Source organism: Cebus imitator, unplaced genomic scaffold (assembly GCF_001604975.1).
Source record: "Cebus imitator isolate Cc_AM_T3 unplaced genomic scaffold, Cebus_imitator-1.0 Scaffold628, whole genome shotgun sequence".
In the NCBI taxonomy this organism is placed as follows: Eukaryota; Metazoa; Chordata; class Mammalia; order Primates; family Cebidae; genus Cebus; species Cebus imitator.
The window spans coordinates 99,772-121,235 of NW_016107943.1; the positions used below are offsets into that span (position 1 = coordinate 99,772).

A 21,464-nucleotide genomic window follows, 5' to 3' on the forward strand; every position below is an offset into this window, starting at 1 on the left:
AACAAGAGCGAAACTCCATCTCAAAAAAAAAAAAAAAAAAAAAACTTGGGGTCCCAACCTTCTGTAAGCAAGAAGTAGGCTGAGAAACTTGTGCAGGCTCTAATGGGAGCAATATTTCCCTTTCCCTCTTCATTTGAAGAGGAAAATAGACAACGAAAAACTCTCAAAGGGTAGAGTCAGAGACAATGAGGGACACTTGGACATAGGAGTTCCTCTCAGAGCAGAGGCACAAGCTAATCAATAAATCCTGTCCATTCCCGGAAGAAGGGGCCTTTATGATGTCTTCCCAGAGTCACTATGTAATTTACCCTCCTTTCCAAGCCAGTGTGCTTTTGAACATAAAGGTGGTGCTATTCATAATTCCACCAGGGCAGCAGACATGAATCAGGACTGTCCTGTGTCAACATGTGTCATCCTAGCCCAGTGGGACTTGAGAATTGCTACAGACTGGTGATTGCCATGATTCTCTCTTTTTTTTCCAATGGGAATGTTTATTTCTATTGTGTTGCCCCTGTTCTGCCACTACCTATTAGGAGCCGATGGCACTGATAAAACTAGTTTATTAGTTTGTGGGTCTCCAAACCAAGAGGAACCACATCTGGAACTGATTGAGTGGCTACTGCCCATTACCCAGAGGTCCTGGATTTCAGTTTCTGAATGGACTATGAGCTATGTCCCTTGGGGAGGGGTTAAGAGTGTGAGAAGAAAATCATAAAGGAATATTTAGTGACACAAGGGTAAATTGTATGAGAATGAGTTCTTGCAGTCTCCCTTATAGTTAGATCAGGGCCATGTGACTGGTTCTGACCCATGGACTGTGAGCACGAGGATATCTGTTATTTCCAGGTTCAGGAAGTTAAGAACCTGTGTGCCTCCACCATGTAGATCTTCTCCTACCTTCCCAACCTTGAATGTCTTCCTGATGGCATATTATAGGACGGGGGAGGGTTGCTTGTCTGTCATTAAACTTAACATGAGTGAGAAATGAATCTTCGCCATTTTAAGCCACTGGAATATTGCAGTTTGCTTCCTGTGGTGGCTGGTAGTGGTTTCCCAAAATAAAACCCTGCTCCTTGGAAAGAATAAAAGTTTATGGATCTTTTTTTTTACTCTGGGATTTGACCATGTGCTACAAATGTCTTGCTTCTTTTTTTTTTTTTTAAGGGCATTATTAGTAGGGGAAATGGAAAGAGAAAAGAGGAAGGGGAAAATCTACTCAAATTTTTAAAAAATTATTTTATGGCCAGGTGCGGTGGCTCATGCCTGTAATCCCAGCACTTTGGGAGGCCAAGATGGGCGGATCATGAGGTCAGGAGTTCAGCCTAGCCAATATGGTGAAACCTTGTCTCTACTAAAAATACAAAAATTAGCCAGGTGTGGTGGCATGCACCTGTAATCCCAGCTACTCAGGAGGCTGAGGCAGAAGAATAGCTTGAACCTGGGAGACAGAGGTTGCAGTGAGCCAAGATTGCGCCACTGCACCCCAGCCTGGGCAACAGAGCAAGACTCCGTCTCAAAAAAAAAAGATTTTATTTCTGGGTTTTCATCCTTTTGTGTTATGCCTCAAATAAATGTATTAATGCTATAGCCACAGATTCATCTCTGCCAGTAATAATAATAATAATAGGAATACAACCTTGAAGGTTGCAGTAGTGTCAAAGTCCTCCCTGACAGACAGTCCCCTCTGGGATGGGGGCTGGAAGTAAGCATTCTGTGGGAAAGCATTCTAAGGCCACATCAATACAAAAAAATAGAATATGGAAAAAATAGGCATTTATCTTAATTTTCCCAGATAATATCTTTTTAGGGGAAAAAAAAAAACGAACTGAAGTTGGGGAAATGATCTTCCTCACTGACTTTTTTCTAGGCAAATTAAATTGCCCAGAAAATTGATCAACTTTCTCTTTCAATGAATAGATTTTAAAACATTTTGAAAGTATAGAAAAAGCACAGATATTTCAATGCCTGAAATATTAAATCCAGCCAGCTTGACACTTCCATCTTAAACTAATCTATCACTTTTCTCTTCTGGGAAATCAATTTTCATTTTCGACATGGATATTAGATTAGCTCTGTTAACACCAGTGCTGCCTTACTTTACATGATCTCTGCAGCCGGGCACCTGCCTAGATTAGCAATTAGCAACTCTAGGCTGAAGAATCCTCAAATCTTATATTTGAAAGAAAATAAACTATGAATTTGTGAGGTGTGACTCAACCAATATTTAGTGTTTGTTCTCATTTTCTTATGAGAAAAGAGGAAGGGGAAGGCTTATTAAACGTTTAAACAAAGGCTGAAAAATTAATGGATTTTCCAGGATCAGGCTCAAATGAGACAGGAAGAAAGAGGCAGAGTTACATGGAAGCAATGCATGTGGTATGGTCTTGTGAACAATTATGTCAGCAGAGATCCGCAGTCATGGACAGAACTCTGTAAAACAAACTGAACTCCCAGGGGTACATTTTGCAAACTGCCGACAACTTGGGGTCCTTCCTTTCTCCTTCTCCCTTTTGACTTTTGCTTACAGTGCTCCTCTGTCTCATCAGTTCCATCTCCACAGTCATCCACACCGTTGCACACCTCATGACCATAAATGCAGCGATTGTTGTCACACCGGAAACGATTTGGTGAATTACAGGGAATATTCACTGAAAGGAAAGATGGAAAAATGAAATTACAAGAGTAGAATCTAAGTGTCAATATCTAAAATACTCTGGTGCCAGCACCAAGCTTACTTCATCCATGCACTCATTTACTCATCTGATCAATCAGTCTACAGATACACCTTACATATCTAGTACACAGTAAGGCACTATGCTAGGCACTAGATACGATGGGGAACAAGAAAGACACAGTCCTTGTCCTCATGGAACTTTCATTCTGATAGAGAAACAGACTTTTCAGATTAACCATTCAATTACAACTGGGAAATATCCACTGGGGTCATCTGGCATAACTTAGGGAGAGGAAGGCTTGGAAGAAACTTCCCATAGCTTCTGAGTCAGGGAGAAGCATGGCAGGTCTCTGGACCTGAATAAAGGCCTCTGTGGCTAGAGCATGGAGTGTGGAGCATAATGGGGGCCACGAGGCTGGACAGGTTGGCAGTACATGGGCTCTTATCCGACAGCCAGGAGGCCATCTGCTTGATCCTTCTGATGGCAGTTGTCCTAGAGCCTCTAGAGCATGAGTCATTTATTGAAGCTTTAAATTGTGTTGGATTTTCCTTCCTGAATTCCTTCACCTCTTACATTGAAAATCCATAACTCACAATCAAAACCCGAATGATCTGTTGTCCAGAGTGAGACCTCTAGCTGCTGCCAGTACAGCTGTGAGGAACTAAAGGGTAGTCCCTGGGTCTCCTAATTGTTTGGTACAGGGAACATGGTTCTCTATGCATGTACCACAAATTCAGTAAGCTCAACATACATGTGGGCTTCTTTCACATGGAGGATTTGGGTTGCCTGATTTTCCTTCTGCCTTTCCATCACTCACAGGGATCAAGAGGAGAGACTTGTAATGAGATTTGTTGAAGGGAAAAGATCAGATCTAAGGGCTGGTTCTTGGAAATATTTTAATAGAACTATTGCAATAATTATTTTCTGTGAAAGGCAAGTACAATATTATAAAAGTGTTGGAAATTTATTAATGTAGCTGTGTCCCTAACTCTTCAAAGTTTACTTTTACTAGCTATGGGCATTTTACCTTATGGAGAGAAGAGATTTCCTAAGGACTTCTTTGAAAGTTAGGCATGTCTAAGATATGTCTCAAGTTTCATGAAGTTAAAAGCAAAACAAGCCTAGTTCCTAACAAGTAAAGAAAAATGTTGGGATGCCACTGTGAAATATAATGAACACTAATTAATGTTGTCTGAGGAGGAACAAAATACTAAGACATACCATTTTCACTAGTCAAATCTCTGGGCTAAAAATGAGTAGTGATGAAGCTGGGAAAGGGAATGGAGGATGCAATGTGAACTTCCAGGAGGAGTGCTTCTGAGGACCTGTCTCCTAGGTTGAGGGCTTTTACTTATACAAAATCCTAACACTTTAACTTGCATCAGAATCATTTGAGGGTCCTGTTAATGTATAGATTATTAGGCCCTTAATTTTCCCACAAAATTAAGACTATTTTGGGGAAAGAGCTTAAAAAGCAAGGTCTTTGAGTTAATGCCTCTCCTTCCTCTACTTCTCCTGGTCTTGATTTTTTATTTCTGTTTGGATAGGGTGCAGCCCCTGAATTTGCATTTCTAACATGTTCCCAAATGGCATTGATATTCCTAGTCCAGTGAAGACACTTTTGAGAATTATTACCCTAGAGTTTCTCCGATGACTCACAGCATGTAGCAAAATGACTGAAACAAACTCTATTTTCCTTCACTTTCTTAAAATCAGTAGTTCTCAACCAGGGGACTAAACTAAAAAGCTAAGAAGCTTTTTAAAATAAATATATGGGCAGGCTTCATCCTTGGAGATTCTGCTTTATCTGGTCTAAGCCTAGGGTGAGACCAGTGCACGTGATTTTGAAATACCCTTCCTCCACTGCTTCTAACATGTACCTGAATTGAGACTCACAAATGAGCGGGGTTTAAAACATATATATATGCATCATTCAACAAGAGGGAATTAGATGGCCTTGAATCACAATGTTAAAAGAAAGTGACTGTAAAGATTAAGAAAGTCTCAGCATTTTCTAAAGGTGTTCCAGGAAGCTATAGGGATTTGGAGAGGGTACTTCAGGGGCACCCAAAGTAGGATGGAGCAAGAGAGGTACAGTCTCCTCCCTGCCCTTCCTCAGACTCAGCCACAACAGACCTGCCTTTATTTATGCACACTGGGTTTTCAAGCAAGATTTCCTTTAAGGACATTGTTTTCTAAGGCCACAAAATGTTTAAAACAATGGAGGTTTTCCCAACTTTCTCAGGTTACAGAGAGAACTGAAGCTGGAAGACCAAGTGAAATAACACCAATGTTTATCCTGTGTCCAGTCAACAACTGTACATCTCTCCTCCAGGCTCACATGCTGCATGTAAGAAACACTGAGATTTAACAGAAAACACCACTCTCGTTCACTCCGTTTCGCTCCCTCTTACAGCACTGGTGAAGTTCTTCATCTGAACCATCGCCACAGTCGTTATCGCCATCACATTTCCAATATTGTGGGATACAAACATGGTTTTTGCATTCGAACATAGTAGCCTGGCAGTATGCGCCATCAGGAAAGCGTGTGGCTGCCATGGGAAAGAAAACATTCAAATTATTGTACAAATTGACTAGTTTGGGAAAGCTTCCTGCTATTTCTCCTTTGGCTCTTGCCATTATAGCCTGCTCTTCTTTATTCATCAAGATGTATAGTAGCCTTGACCTGTCTGAAAGTCGGGTGGGCTATGTCTTAGGGCAGCTGTCAGAGCCCAGTTTCCAAAGGCATGAATCATCCTGTGGACAGCACTGAACTTAGTCTCTACAGGCAAGTGTCAGGACTGGTTTGACCCACGTACGTTTATAAAGTCTCTTTGGCAACCACATCATCAACAGTAACCATCATGGATAGTTATCAGGGATGCCAGTTATTGTTGACGGATCAGCAATAATGATGGAACAACAGTTTGCATTATTCAAGTGATCCATAAAGACTCATCTTTGAGTAACCATATTGGCTTTCCAGTTTTAATCATTTATATACCCCATCGTGTGATTGGGAAAATTTTTAATGCTATAAATTCAATATGTTCTAATATCCAACCCAAGATGTTTATACTACTGTTTTCATTGTGTAAATATTTGTTTTTTAACCTGAAATGTTTTTCAGTCAATTAATGATTTGTATAATAGCTGATAATATATAAATAAATTGTTAGCACAGATTACTTAATATATTCTCCATTTAAAATACCAAGGAAGTGCACTTGAATGGCCATTACCAAATAGATGATTATGGTGACGTAGAACTGATCATTGTCAGTGCATGCTGAACAGACAATACCTATGGCCTTTTAATCTAAGAAGTGGTAGCTAACTGATATCTAAACTATCACATCCATAGTCTTAGGTAAGTAGCACTACATATGTGTCTAGTGACTTACGACAATCAGCTTCATCAGAGGCATCCAAACAGTCAGCAGTACCATCACATTTCAAATCACTGCGTACACAATGTCCACTTGTACACTGAAAATACTCAGGATGGCAGGTCCTCATCTCTGAAGACAAAAGATCATCATTCCAAGAAGGCCTTGTCATTTTCAGTCAGATATTAGGTACCTGGAGTACAGTGAGTACTCCGTCACATTCCTATCCACGCCCCATGACTGTCTCAAAGCAAACCCACAACTTGTGGTTAGCAAATTAATAAATTCTCAAAACTCACACTTTCCCCACTCAATGTACAGAGATAGAAGTACCTTGCTCCCTTCTATTAAATAATCTCCAGCTCTTAAGATTTTCCTCAGAAATCAGAATTCCCCAATTATCAATGTTTTCTAATTTTCCTAAGACCCAACACCTAATCAGTAAAGAGCTATAAAAATTACTTGGGGTTTAGGATTCCTTTTTCAGTGATCTGACCTCTACACAGGAGCATCATACTGGTACATGTATATTCCTTAGAGTGACTTTCTGTGGACTAATAGCAAGATTAATGTCTTTGTTTACAAGGCTAATGCAGATTAAAATCTGCTCCTAAGAAGTGTTGAGATTAAAATTAGATTTTTAAAAATTCCTTGCTATTTGTCTTTATTATGACTGACCTAGACTGCTATGAGTTAAGAATAAAACATAGGAAATACAGAGCACAGAAGATACTGTGTTATGCTAAGGTTTATATATTACACATATGAAAAGTCATTTTCCTCTAAAAGCCTTATAAACACTAATTTGAAGTCCCTACACTGTCACAGTACAAAATTCTATGGTAAGCTCCTCCAATGACAGTTACCACAGTCCCGTTCATCCGAGTTGTCCCCACAGTCGTTGTAATGGTCACAGATCCATCGTGAGGGAATGCACTGCTGATTGACACATCGAAACTCGCTCTCCGTGCACTCCCGGGGGGCTGGAAAGGAAAGGAACCTGGCCATGAGTGTGCACCAGGAATTACACACAGGAGTTGTCTTGTGAGCTGCCCTGGGTGCCCAATGCCTTCTGGTGTCCTAAGCCCCAGAGGTGTGCTTGGGCAGGTCATTCACCCTCCAAAACTAGACCTTTCACCTTAGTTTTGAGTCTGGAAAGAATGGCCTTTGATAAGAGGTTTGTCCAAAGGTGATTCTTATCTTTTTTTTTTTTTTGGAAATAGGAACTTTTAACATTGCTGGCTTTGAACTGGACTAAAGTAATCCTCCCAGCTCAGGCTCCTGAGTGGCTGGGACTGCAGGTGTATGCCACCATGCCCAGCTTGATTTTATCTTAAGATTTTTTTTTTTAATTTCATGAAACTCAAGATAACTGTTATAGCATTCAATATGAACATTTATTAATTTTAAAAAATGCCAGTTGGATTATCCTTTTGTGTAAGTTTTTAGCTGAATGATATTTTCAGGTGTAGTCAGCTTCCTAATTTCTTCCAAAAGGTGGGTAAAGTTAGAATGTATTTCATTAGTCAATTAGAAGCTGACACATATCATGAGTCAGTGATATATGCTCTGGATAGGACTTCATTAAGCTTGTTTTCAGAACACAAAATTGAGTGTGTTCTGACCATTTACTATGATATGATTCAGCCTCTTGGCTTCCTTTCCTCAACCTCCCTATCCAATGCCTTGTAGTCAGTACCTTCAACTGGGAGACAGAAACTAAAACTTGTCCTGTTATTTAACCATTAACCCTTCTAAAATAGTCAGCTATTCCAGTAATAATCCAAACACAAGTTCTCTCTCCTCTCCTATGAAGGCCATTTTGGGGAAAGAGCTTAAGAAGCAGTGTCTCTGGTTTAGCACCTTTCTTCCCTCTACTTCCCTTTGTCCTGATTTTCTGTTTCTATTTATCTTATTATATATTTCCTTTATCATAAGTCACTCAAGTTTTTCTGAAAAAAAAAAAGTTGAGTGTAAATAAATTCAGTACACAAAGATAAACTTCAGTAAATATCTTCCTCCAAAAGCTTGATTTGAAGCATCTCAGGAGATGCTTACGTCTTTAGTGGAAGAAAAAGCAAAAATGTACTGACCAGCAGGAAGAAAGAGATGTCATCCTACCCAATGAGAATCAATGACATAGACAGTTGAATTACAGAAAAGGAGCAAACCTCTCAGCTCTGGTGGCACATAAGGATCACAGGACTGTGAACACTCACCACAGTTTTCCTCATCTGAGTTATCACCACAGTCATTTTGTCCATCACATTGCCAACGAAGAGGGATGCAGTGGTGATTTTTACAGCGGAAATCCCCCACAGGATGGCATGTCCTCTCCTCTGAAAGCATTGCAAAGACTTCATAAACCAAAAGGCACAAAGTAGTACTAGCTTCTTTGTAAGACAGTCTGAGAATTGTGTTACCATATTCTTGAAGCTCCCAGAGAGAGGAATGCCAGCAATATTCATGGTCAACATTCCCTCTTTTAACTACCCCGAACCCAGCCTACTTCTTGAAACTAGGTCCATTCCCTTTGGTAGAAACTGTGCAAAGAAATGAAATGGTATCTGGTTTGTAATTTGCAGCAAAGGCCTGATATGGGAGGCTAAAATGAGGCCATAATAAATAGAATACTTCAATCATATTGTCTTCAGTTGATTGGACTCAGTGTTCTTAAAGCAATCCAGTATCTTCCTTACTTCTCTTCAGCTAAACCCAAAACTCATACTCATTGACACTTTGGTTTCATGTTAGACTCTATGACTATTCTTGACAAATTCCATTAATTTATCTGGCTTTCCCATGTTGCCAGAGGGACTACAGATGTCCAGTAGATAAGAGGGAAAATCAGAGAGACATTCAGAATATGAAAATAAGAAATATTCTAATTTGGAAATATCCTTTTTAGAGATAGATACCAACTCTTTCTTCTAACCCCTTTCCACCAATTTCAACCAATTTATCAAATTAGACAAACAATTTAAACTTGTCAAGTGTAACTAAGGATTCTACATTTGGAAGAAATTATAGTTTCTAACATCTTAATAATAACTTCCTCAAGCATCGCATGATTTAAAATGCTATAAATTAAATTGCCCCAGTAACCCTGCAAAATGTGGCAAAAAATTTAACATGTTATTAGAAGAATCAACAAATTTTTTTTATAGAGGTAAGAAAAGATGACATGGGAAATCCACTCTCATCTCTCATCTAATAAATGGCATGTGACATGTGAAGTTTCTTGTCCCGCCCCCCCCTCCCCCGTGACCCCCTCCTACCGCAGCCTTGCTCATCACTGTTGTCCCTGCAGTCGTCAACACCATTGCACACGGCCCACTTTGGGATGCAGCGGTAATTTGTTTTGCAGCTGAATTCTGTGAAGTTGTCACAGAGATGGGCAGAGCTCACTGAAAAGGGAGGAAGCAGCGAAGTCAGACTGGAGGAACAAGAAGGCAGCCTTCCATTGTCACATTGAGGTCCAGGTACTGAGGAGTAACAATGACCATGTTACCAAGCAAAGTGACTCTGGCATTATGTGTCTGTTTTATGATCTGCTTCCCATGAACAGAAAAACAGTCCTAACTTTTCTCACTATCTCAGCACCTCTCATTTGTTTTGTAGTATATCTTTGTGGGTGGGCTTGGGGAAGGGCAGGGACTGAAGTAAAAAACCTGGGTTGAAGTGTTGAACCCAGTGCTGAAGTGTTAGGTCTGACACTAAACAGTAATATGTGAACCTCAGTTTCCTCATCTGTAAAATACAATTGGTTAACACTCCCTATCTCATAATGTTTCTCTGTGGCTCAAGTGAGAAAGCAGTAGATACACAAAATGTAAGTTCTTGACATCATATTCTGGTTGCTTAGACATCCTATGTATCAAAAGGAGGTATTAGCCACTTCAGAAACAGTGTCTGGTTCCACCTGCAAGCCATACAGCTATACTCTGCCTTGCAGTGCCAGAGTTTGCAGGAGTGTCAAGGGAGAGCATCCCATCAGGGTGAAAAAGAAAGCTCCTTGTCCTCTCTCAGTCCACATGGAACTCTCCTTGTGTCTCTCCACTCTGGTCATGCCTTGGCCCTCCCACAGGAACTTACTGCATTCTTCAATGGGCTCATCCGAGTGGTCTCCACAATCATTATCCACATCACACTTCCAGGCCTGCGGGATGCAGCGGCCGTTGGCACAACGGAACTGGCCCGGCCGGCAGGTCCGGCTGGCACAGTGGGAACTGTCTTCATCTGAGTTATCCTCACAGTCATTAAATGTGTCACACTGCCAGGATTCTGGGATGCAACGTTTGTTGGCACACTGCCACTCATTGGTGTCGCAGTGGTGATTCTCTGAAAGCAGGGACATTTGGTTATCAGCTTGGAGGGCATCAAGAATGAAAGTTCCTAACAGACACTGATGAATCCTGAATCACTTGATCATGATTTCTTTTTAGAGGACTTATTTCCTAATGTACTTATCAACCAGTACTACTACATGGGGTACTGCTTTTGACTATTACTGTCTCCCAAATTCTTAAATATCTTTTTATTGCATGCAGTGTAAGAACTGAATGCCCTGACCTATTAAACATACCTTCCTCTGTCCCTATTATCCTACTGGAAAATAATCTTCAAACTTTGTGTTTGTTGCTGTTATTGATGTGTTGTTTTTAGTTTGGGGGGGATTTTATTTTTTTGGCTATTTAATTATTTATTTCTTTTTTTGTCTTGAGACAGGGTCTGGCTTCATCACCCAGGATTGAATGCAGTGGCACAAACTCAGCTCACTGCAGCCTTGACCTCCCAGGCTCAAGCTATTCTCTTATTGCAGCCTCCCAAGTAGCTGAGACTACAGGCACATGCCACAATGCCCAGCTAATCATTTGTGTTTTTGTAGCAATGGGCGTTTTCCATGTTGCCTAGGCTGGTCTTGAAATCCTGGGCTCAAGCAATCCACCTGCCTCAGTCTCCCAAAGGGTTGGGATTACAGGTATGAGTCACTGTGATCAACCTTTTTAAATCTTTTTGCCTTTTAAAATGGAAACATAAATAAATATTACAACTGAGAGTCCCTCTTAAAAATGGGGATGGAAACCCCTCATTTCCTCCTCAATGTTAGCTCTCAAAGGGGATTCAATGCCTCGTACATGGCAAAGAGACACCAATAGAGACAATTTACTATCTACATCAACCATTTGCCTTGTGAAGACCTGAAGACTTCTTTTAAAAACTTTATAAAAATAGAAAAAGGGTGGAGTCTGAGTTTCCTTCTAGGACTTTTTAACTGGTTTTTATTTCATGATATTCAGGAAATACCCACAGAATCATGATTGTATACAATCAACATAGAAATGGGAAAAAGAGGCACAAAGCAATTCAACACACCACAAAGAAGATGGTCTTCGTCAGACCCATCAGGGCAATTTTGGTGAGCATTGCATAAAGACTGCGGGCTGGTGCAGTTGCCGTCATTGCACTGGAACTGTCCTACCCGGCAGAAGCGCTGCGGGCAAAGGGTCGGTTCATCAGAGCCATCCGAGCAGTCTTTCTGTCCATCACATTTCCACCAGATAGGGATGCACCTGCACAGAGAACATACAGCACTTCTCTAGCAAAGCACCAGGAGCAACAGTAATCTGGAGAGAAGAAGTCAACACTGATTCCAAGAAATGATATGCATGAGTTATCCTGTGGCCCCAGAAGAGGATCAATTAAATCTCAGTTACAGTAGTATATTTTCAGAGAAAACATAACTTGGTGAGATAGAACAGGTTTGTTAAGATCCAAATACACACTGAGAATATGCTTTAAGTATGATGAATAAATTCCTTCCACAATAAACAATAAATAAAGAGTGGGTATTTGGAGCTGTGTTCCAGGAGCAGTGATTGGTTGAGATTGTCTGCCAGGGTGATATAAAAGGTATTCAAGTAGTGTTTGGGAAGTCTGAAAGCAATAATGATTGTTGAGGGTCTTTCTCACGATAAGTGTATGCTAGAGTCTTAATCTCAGATATCTTAATCACCACAGTCATCTATCTCTGCATCTTAGACACTATAATCTGCGTTAATGCCTCTCTCCATGCCACTCTCTAACTCCAGTCCTCTAGTCATCAATGGCCTGTGGACGTTGTTAAGGAAATAATCTGTGGCCATGTTTCATAGCAAACACAAACGATCAAAAATGGCTTTGAATGTGTAGCCCTAGAGCCCCTAGCATAGGCAGCTAAGGAGCTAGGCCAACATAGGCTTGGAAAAGACAGTGAAATTCTATTACTTCTGAGGACTATTTTTCAGTACATACTTATATACACTCTGGCTCCAACACTCAGGACAATTAGAAATGAGAATTGCATGGTTTACTCCCTTTCTATGAAAGCTTGCATATACAGGCATAACAGTTTGGTTAACAAATTCCTTCTATTCATGGAAAGGATTATCTGAAGTTGGAGTCTGAGAGTCTTGCTGTGTTCCACACGAACCAAGTTAATTAACCAAAACCTTGTCTCATTAGAAAACTCCCATCTCTTATAGCCTTGAAGGTCAATGCCTGTCCAAGGGCTAGAGAGGCACTGAGGAGAGGGGAAAGAGAGGCTTACTTTTCATTGTTAGCACACAGGAACTGGGTGCTGGAGCACATGGGCAGGCAGTAGGTGCTGCCACTCAGCTGAAGGGTGCGGAAGTCATCCGGACACTCACAGGTGAACCCTTTTCCTCCTGGTTTGATGAGGCAGAGATGAGAACAGCCACCATTGTTGGTACCACAGGGATTGCTTACTAATGGAAAAGAAAGAAAAATATGTTCATTGGCTTAAAGACAGTATCAAGCACAGATTAGCTGATTACACAACTTTATATTAAACTCATCACCTCTTAGAGAGCAAGAAAAACAACCATCCTAGATTTATTATTTTCCCCAAAGTTCCTAAACAAAACAGGTGATAGTTATATAAGCGACAACCCTTTGCTTTGAGAAAGTTCATTTATATGCCACCAGAAGTGAGTCATACTCGCTGGTGTTTCTGAAGAGAAAAGATGTGTTTCTCTAAGTCCTGGGACAGCAGGCAGTAAACTTAGCTTATACTCATGTGCCCAGACATAGGTTAAAGTTTTAATTTCCAACAAATGCTATACTCATTCCCTCATTCTAAGTATATAGGTACCAGAGGTTTGGCCAAAACTAATGTGGATGAATAAACCGAGTAGCATCTTTATTAATTTTCTGGGTCACCACTTGGAGGTGAATATTTATTTGAACTTCTTTTTTTGTTTGTTTGTTTGTCTGTTTGTTTGACACGGAGTCTCACACAGTCACCCACGCAGGAGTGCAATGGCGTGATCTCGGCTCACCGCAACCTCCACCTCCCGGATTCATGTGATTCTCCTGCCTCAGCCTCCCAAATATTTACTTCTAATAAAATGATATGAATATTAACTTCCAGAAAGAAATACTGAATTTCTTTATTTTGCTAATTCTCATTTTTCCTTAATTCCAAGTTTATCATGTTTTAGCAAGACATCACAACAAAGCAAACCCACAAAAACCCAAAATATACTCTAGACCTTTATTACATTAACTCTAAATCACGAAGTTGCTTTAATTGCATAAAAAAATAAGTTCACAATCAAATAAAAACAAGTTCTTATTTATGAAACACTAAAATGCACTGCTCTTGATATTATCTTCTAGAAGATAAGAATAATATCTGTTTTATACACAATACAATATCATACACATTTATTTAGTATTTAGTATTCAAAGCTGAAATACCATATTTTTCATTCCTTTAAAATACGCCAGTCCTCGCATAGAAATAGATAAAGTAAATACGGCAACACAATAACTGTTAAATCTTATCAAAAACAAAGAAAAAAATATGATCTTAAAGAATTGTACAAGTTTTAAGAAAAAGGAGAGTTCTAAGTAGTCTTTCCTAAGGGGAGAGGCATAAACTGTAAAAATATCTACCTACTCTCAACTTTCAGCACATGCTTTGAAGGAAACACTAACAAGTGACAACAAACTCTTTATAAATGATAAAAACAATAACAACATGCACATAACCCAGGGCAACCACGGCAAACCCCTCAACCACTTACTCACCAATGGGCTGCCTATACGGATGGTACACATGGATGTCAAATGGTCTGTGTGTTGTGTTCACCAATGTCTGTCTTTGTGATCCATCAAATTTGTTTCCCTTTTCCACTGTCCTTGTATTCCAATCTGTCCAATAAATAGTGTCTTCAAAAATGGTAATAGCAAAGGGGTGAGGCAGTGTTCCGTCATACACTGTGTGTCGATGGCGGCCCTCCAAATCAGAGTACCTGCAGCAGTAAGCAGAGAGGGTCACGTGACGAAGGAAATCCCTCTCCTCTAATGTCTTGCAGAATAAATGAATTCACAAATCAGTAATAAAATTCTACCTCCTAGAGATAATTTAAGTTCAAATCCTCAAAACTCCTCATATTAAAACAAAAACTAAACTTAAAGGATTTATTCAAATTGAACAAAAGATAGAGAAGTGAAAAAGCAATGCTTAACAAAATAGAAATAGTGTCAGGAGTTTAAACAAATGCTAATTCCTAAACATAGCTGCTTTCCTGCAGATGAAGCTGGTATAGCTGTTGTAGGCTTATGACCTCTTATGTTGATGTTCCTCATTAAGCACCCTTTTGATATCCTGGGGTGAACACCATTTGTGTTTCTTCCAACACCAATGCAAGAAATAAGAAGATAGCAATATAGTACTGTAACTCTACCTTCTCTTAACATTCAGGACAAGAAGCTATTCTAGGAGATAGTTGGGTTCTCAGAATAACCTAAGGGGAATACGACTTACAGGCCTGCAGGGTTAACTTTGCAAACAACAGCAGGACATTTATTATTAATCATGCCATGATACTATTAGCGAATACTTTTCCAGATGAATAAACCTCCAGAGAAGGCTCTCAGATTTCAATATGTTACAGAGGATCCTCAGCCAAATTTCCAAGCCCTCTCAGTTTCAAGGGCTCATTCATTACTATAGGTCTATATAAAAAATCATTTCTAAAATAGTGACAATTTAATATTTTTAAAATTTGGAACAGATCCTAAAATTCAAACAGGAGATAGAACAAGCTAGCAACTAAGAAATCAATAATGTTAGCCACGCAATGTTAAAAATATTTCCAAAAATATCATAATTTATGGTAACTTATAGAAGCCATAGGAAAACTTGAAGACGTGCTTGGCCTCTGTTGATAAGGATGTAGGTGAATGACCAGAAATTAGTCATCGTCTGTTTTATTTATTTATTTTGAGACAGCCTCACTCTGACACCCAAGCTGGAGTGCAGCGGCGCAATGTCAGCTCACTGCAACCTCCTCCTCCTCCTAAGTTCAAGTGATCCTCCCACCTCAGCCTCCTGAGTAGCTGGGACTTCAGGCAGGTGCCACCATATCCAGCTAATTTTTGTAATTTTTGTAGAGACAGAGTTTCGTCATGTGGCCCAAGCTGCTCTTAAACTGCTGAGTTCATGCAATCTGCCCGTCTCAGCCTCCCAAAGTGCTGGACTATAAGTATGAGCCACTGCACCTAGCCACCATCTATTTTATAAAAAAAATCATAGGCCAGAAAGTAGTCCTGACACCTTTCCTTTCTGTTCCTGTGTAATCTCTGTAGAGAGATCTCAGACACCTCTATGAGTATTTTTTGTCGAGGGTAGAACTACAGGCAAAGCTCCAGTGAAGTGTCGATGCATCCCAAAATGTACAAGGAATGAACTGGATGCTCTATAAAAATATATTGTTTTATGTGTCTATGAAATATATTTCTGAACACAGTCATTGCTACCTCTCCAGGTAACCCATTTAACATGGCTCATGAATATTGAAGTTTCCTTCATTCCCAGATCACAGTGCCTCATATTATGATTTGATTTTTAGACTGAAGTCTACTGCCTAAATTTTAGAATCCATCTACATAAATAATCTATATTAGATCTTATCAAAAAGTGAACAGAATATTATGCAACTAGAAAATTTCCTTTTTCGCTTCTAATGCTCCTGAAAACAGTGTCTAAATGTATGCTGAGTGAAACCTACTAAGCTTTCAAGACCCAGAATAATCTATAAGACCCAAAGAACAACAAAATTCCATGAGAGAGGTGTTGAAGCTTCTATGGGACAGAGTCTCACTCTATTGCTGGGGCTGGAGTGCAGTGGCACAATGTCAGCTCACTGCAACCTCTGCCGCCTGGGTTCAAAATTCTCCTGCCTCAGCCTCCCGAGTAGCTGAGATTACAGGTGCCCACCCCCATGCCCAGCTAATTTTTGTATTTTTAGTAGAGACGGGGTTTCACCATCTTGGCCAGGCTTGTCTTGAACTTCTGACCTCGTGATCTACCCGCCTTGGCCTCCCAAAGTGCTGGGATTACAGGTGTGAGCCACCACACCTGGCCTCTTTGAACATCTTGATGCTTCTATTGATTCAATATAGGATTGTATGGGAAGCTAACTCAGCTCTGTGATGTGCCTTTCAAGAGAGGATACACACACTGTGGGAAGGGCTAAGGGTATCACCATCAGTATATCACATCAAAATGGTATAAGTAAAGTAGAAGTAATACTTTACCACTTCTGATTAAAGTTAGTCTCTACTCTAAAAGTGAGTTAGTATCTGCTATGGTAAATTCTGCAATGAAACTGCTAAGGGCTATCTTAGTGTAGCAAATGAACAGTTCAATAAGAGAACGTTCTGGAATTGATTAATTATGCCTGTCATGAGCACAGGAAGAAAGAGCACTAATGTGCCAGGTATTCCTTCTTTTTCAATATGCCAGGTATTCTTTTTCAGTGGCATGTCCCAAGGGCATATGGTGTTAGAGAACTTCAAACTTTTCTACGCTGACTTTGGCAGCAAAGAAAATATAAAAGAAGAACAAAATTTCTATTAAAAAAAAAAAAAACCAGCAACTTTGAAATAGCTCTACTGAATGAATGGCATTTCCAAGCCTTTGAATGCAACAGGCTGTACCTGGATCATTATTCATAAATGCTCATGCAGAAGACATTACTATGGTTCAACTAGGCCATAACTAGCAAAATTCAAAATAAACATGTATATTGGTTGATTAATAATGTGTATCATCTTTTTTACAATGAATACTTTTTATTGAACAGTATATTTAACAAACCTTTAAAAAATTATCCTTTTATCAGAAAGATGTAAATGACTTATCATACTGGATTAATGTTAACAGACTCTACTGCTACCTAAAACACTGCACTGTACTTAACCGTAAATGTGCCAAAGTATTTTAGGGAAAGTTTTTCAAATCCTTTTATTCTTTCCCTTTTCTCAAATACTAAAATTTATTAATCATATATTTCATAGGGAGAGCAAAGTAAAGAGATTAAAAAACTAAGATGAGTTGCACACTGAGCTGACTATCACAGGGAGAGATTATTAGCCCCATTTTCTAGATGAAAAAAACAATAAGAAGTAAAAACGCCACGTCATAAACCCTGATCCATTGACTTCACAGTTCACTCTCTTTCTACTGCACCATACCATAGAGGTTTAGTTAGAAGTATGACTTCCTCCGAGTGACTTCCAACAGACAGGCCAGTTAGACAATAGAGGGAACTAATAGACTGAATCACAAGCTCTGATGTTCGAAATAAACAGTTACACAATTGTTTTATGCTTTTCTATGTACGTACTCGATATAACCCAGGTGGGCATCTGCCCAGTACAGTAGATCATTGGTGTAATCAATGGTGATGCCATTAGGCCACTCTAACTTGGTGGAGATAATCACAGACTTGTTGGTTCCATCCATGCCTACTCTCCCAATGTATGCACGGTGACCCCAGTCTGCCCAATAGATGTACCTGTCAGGACAAACAAAAAGGGTCAGTCCCTGATGCCAAAAGACGTCAGTAGCCAAAATATACACCTTTTTTCCATTTAGAGAAATAGAGTCTACATTCTATAGAGCTACTCAGAAAGGAAAGAGAGCTAACAGCAAATAATCTTTAAAAGAAAAAGGAAGGGGACAAAGTAGAGAAAGTGCTCACAAACAAACGTAATTCACTGAATTTCGGTGGCTTTGACATGGAGAGTCCAGTAAAGAAATTGGTTTTTCAAAACCACAATTTTGTTTGCATGCAGCCAAAATACACGACTTGAAAAGTACAAAAGTGTATCAGGTCAAAGAAAGCGGAACAGCTGATGATGATGTGAAGAAGCCATGCTTCTACTCATTACACTAAATGATTTACCCAGTAGGAAAAGCAGAAGACAGACCCCAGGAAGACACTGGCCTTAAGACAGCTACATGAATAGCCTTTTTGGTAACCGAGGTGGACTAGGGAGGTGAAAGAAAAACTCAGAATTGCAGGGAGACAATTACCCATATTGAGGGTGAAGGACAATTCCTCTGGGATTATCAAAGCAAAAGGTGTTGTTGGCATCCACACAGTGCTGGGCCAGCATGCGGCGGTGTTCACCATTTAGGTCAGAGACAAAAAGGCTATCCAGGTGGGCATCCAACCAGTAGAGCTTTCTAAAATGGAGAGCCAGGAGTTAACCAATACAGTTACTTTGTGAAATGGTACAGATTTAGCCACACAGTTTCCTATCCAAGCTACCTGAGCATCACAGACCGTTGTTAGAAGGCACCTTTCTTCACGCAAATGAGGGCAGGGGAAAACAGGAAGTTGGTCTTTCTGAAGTGAGGCAATAGAAGGTACAAGACTGTGTGCAATAGTTCCCACTTTAAGGTGGTGTCATGTAGGAAATACTGGGGCCACACCTCACATCAGGGGTCTGGTTTTACTTTTCTCATGCAGCATAAGGCACCCTCTCCAGGCAATGCAAAGGCTTAGTGGAACAGGGAAGCAGAGGTGAGTATCATGCATTGCAGTTTAAATGGTAGCGTCAAGGAAACAGACTTGTCTAAGTGTGTCACTGAAACTGCACAGAGAAACTCTGATTTATAACATCCTTAAGATAAAGATTATGACATCTGTAGGATAAAGAGACATCCCTGCCTCTGTCAGACAAGCTGTCAAAGTGAGTTTCTTAACCTGTGACACGTTTTACTTAATCAAACCGAAGTAGCATTAGAAATGTATTAGGATCTGTTAGAAGCTGCTACCCCAAGGATATTTCAGTTATAAATATATTTTTTATTCAATAAAATTTATTTTTTCCGTAAGGTTCTTAACCCAAGGTCTTTACCCAGAATCAGGGAAGCCAGCTTTGGGGATCTGTGTACTTTCTAAAACAAATGTGAAATTTTAAGAGTATGAATGCCTATTGCTGTTATCTAGCAAGGGGCCCATGGCTTTCAACAGAGTCTTAAACTATCCATAACCTTCCAAAGGGTTAAATACCCCTATAATGAGAAGGTCACTTAGGATTTGATAATCAATTCCAACTGGAGTAAGAATGATTTCCCTTCCAAAAGACTTGAATGCCTCTTTGCAATAAGTGACCCCTTATCCATTCATGCTGGATATCTGAATAGTTTAACTTAGGTCAGTAGCATCGTTTCAGGCTTGAGCAAGAAGGAATGAGTATGCATACACACGTACAAGTCTTGCCAGTTTATTCACTTGGATAAATGGGTAATCCTGCTGAATGAGATGGCTACAATCTTGGATTCCATCATTATAAACACTAAGAATAGTGACAGCAATAGTAGCTAATTGTTGAACACTTGCTAAATGCTAGGCCTTAGACCAGGGACTTTTTAAAACATTATTTCAGATCACAATAGGCTTAGAAGGAGTTGCTATTAGTGAGACAAAGTCTCACTCTATTCTTGTCATGTTATTATTCCTGTTGCTATTACCATTCAAGTGCTGGTAGACTGGCTACCCCATAGGGCACTCTACTCTGTTGAGCTTACTGCTTTCCCATTAATTTCTTTTTATTCCACAATTAAAAGACATCCTGTAAACAGATTCTTTTCAAGAGAACATGGAGAAGACATTCCATCTCCACTACTGGAAAAATTAAGATGACTGAGAGCCAACACTATCTTCCAATGTGCATAATGGTTTAAAAAGTTATATCAGGGCCGGGCGCAGTGGCTCATGCCTATAATCCCAGAACTTTGGGAGGCCGAAGCGGGTGGATTACAAGGTCAAGAGATCAAGATCATCCTGGTCAACAAGATGAAACCCCGTCTCTACTAAAAATACAAAAGGCTGAGGCAGAAGAATTGCTTGAACCCAGGAGGCGGGGGTTGCGGTAAGCCGAGATCACACCATTGCACTCCAGTCTGGGTAACAAGAGCAAAAAATCCATCTCAGAAAAAAAAAAGTTATATCAAATGTAAGGGTTTTGGAAACCAAACACATAGTGTTGGCAGCAGAAATCTTTATTAATATTGGAGAAAAAACTGTTTCTAATTTCAGTGTAGCTAGTATCTTAGAACTGCCCCCTACCAATGTAAATGTAACGGCTCCATTCGCCCTTCATGTTTTTAGGAATGTGGAGCCTAGTTGTGCACCTTCCTGGACTTTCAAGAAAAGTTCACCCTACCCTCGCCCAGACTTTCTTGCCCATCTTCGTCATATGTAGTTAATTCTCTTCTGATCAAGAACACACCTAGATAGAGAGGAAAGTAGCTGAAATCCAAAAGAAATGTCATTCTACCAGTTTCTGAGAGAGAGGGCTGAATGACAGTATCTTACAGTTCAAATATTATTTTTTCTGCACCGGAACAAAGGATAGTGGCAAAAACAGTACCATGTTCAGTTCTGTTCCTGGAAATCATTAATCACCATATTTTGTGACATGTAGGATATGTAAAACAGGAACTGATATATAAAATAGGAATGCTTAGTCAATGTTTCATTCATTATTCAGCAGCACTCAGCACCTATGTTAGGCCAGCTACTGGTCAGACAGAACTAGGAAGCAAACTCTCCTCATCTGTTGTAGGATCTTTACCCTTAAGGTGGACAGATAGGAGGATATGGGGAAGACTCCTCTGGAGGTCTGGGCTGACTACCACAAGAATCTTCATAGCATAAATGGTTGCAGCTTGATGTCTACTGACCACCAGGCCAATTAGTTTATGCTGCCAAGAATCTGATAGATTTGATATTCAACCGAGATGTTAAGAAGTGTGGTTGAAAAAATAAATAAATAAATAAATAAAGCCGGGTACGGTGGCTCACACCTGTAATCCTAGCACTTTGGGAGGCTGAGGTGGGTGGATCACGTGAGGTCAGGAGTTCAAGACCAGCCTGGCCATCATGGTGAAACCTCATCTTAGAAAGGAAAGAAAGAAGAAAGAAAGAAAGAGGGAGAGAGAGAGAGAGAAAGAAAGAAAGAGAAAGAAAGAAGGAAGGAAGGAAGGAAGGAAGGAAGGAAGGAAGGAAGGAAGGAAGGAAGGAAGGAAGGA

The 21,464-nt window shown here is 40.0% G+C and overlaps 1 protein-coding gene across 4 annotated transcripts in view; it reads right to left on the reverse strand.

The window, feature by feature from the left end:
• The window catches only part of LRP2 (LDL receptor related protein 2), a 224,340-nt gene that overhangs the window by 36,457 nt on the left and 166,419 nt on the right, over window positions 1–21,464 (reverse strand). For all 4 annotated transcript variants that reach the window (XM_037734498.1, XM_017517337.2, XM_037734499.1 and 1 more), the window contains 12 exons: window positions 18,456–18,608; window positions 17,764–17,934; window positions 14,159–14,382; window positions 12,654–12,831; window positions 11,441–11,637; window positions 10,160–10,405; window positions 9,343–9,471; window positions 8,284–8,403; window positions 6,931–7,047; window positions 6,080–6,196; window positions 5,090–5,227; window positions 2,526–2,648 (listed from right to left, as the gene is read on the reverse strand). In XM_037734498.1, coding sequence (XP_037590426.1) covers window positions 2,526–2,648; window positions 5,090–5,227; window positions 6,080–6,196; window positions 6,931–7,047; window positions 8,284–8,403; window positions 9,343–9,471; window positions 10,160–10,405; window positions 11,441–11,637; window positions 12,654–12,831; window positions 14,159–14,382; window positions 17,764–17,934; window positions 18,456–18,608 — 1,913 coding nt within the window. The remainder of the gene's footprint in view (window positions 1–2,525; window positions 2,649–5,089; window positions 5,228–6,079; window positions 6,197–6,930; window positions 7,048–8,283; window positions 8,404–9,342; window positions 9,472–10,159; window positions 10,406–11,440; window positions 11,638–12,653; window positions 12,832–14,158; window positions 14,383–17,763; window positions 17,935–18,455; window positions 18,609–21,464) is intronic.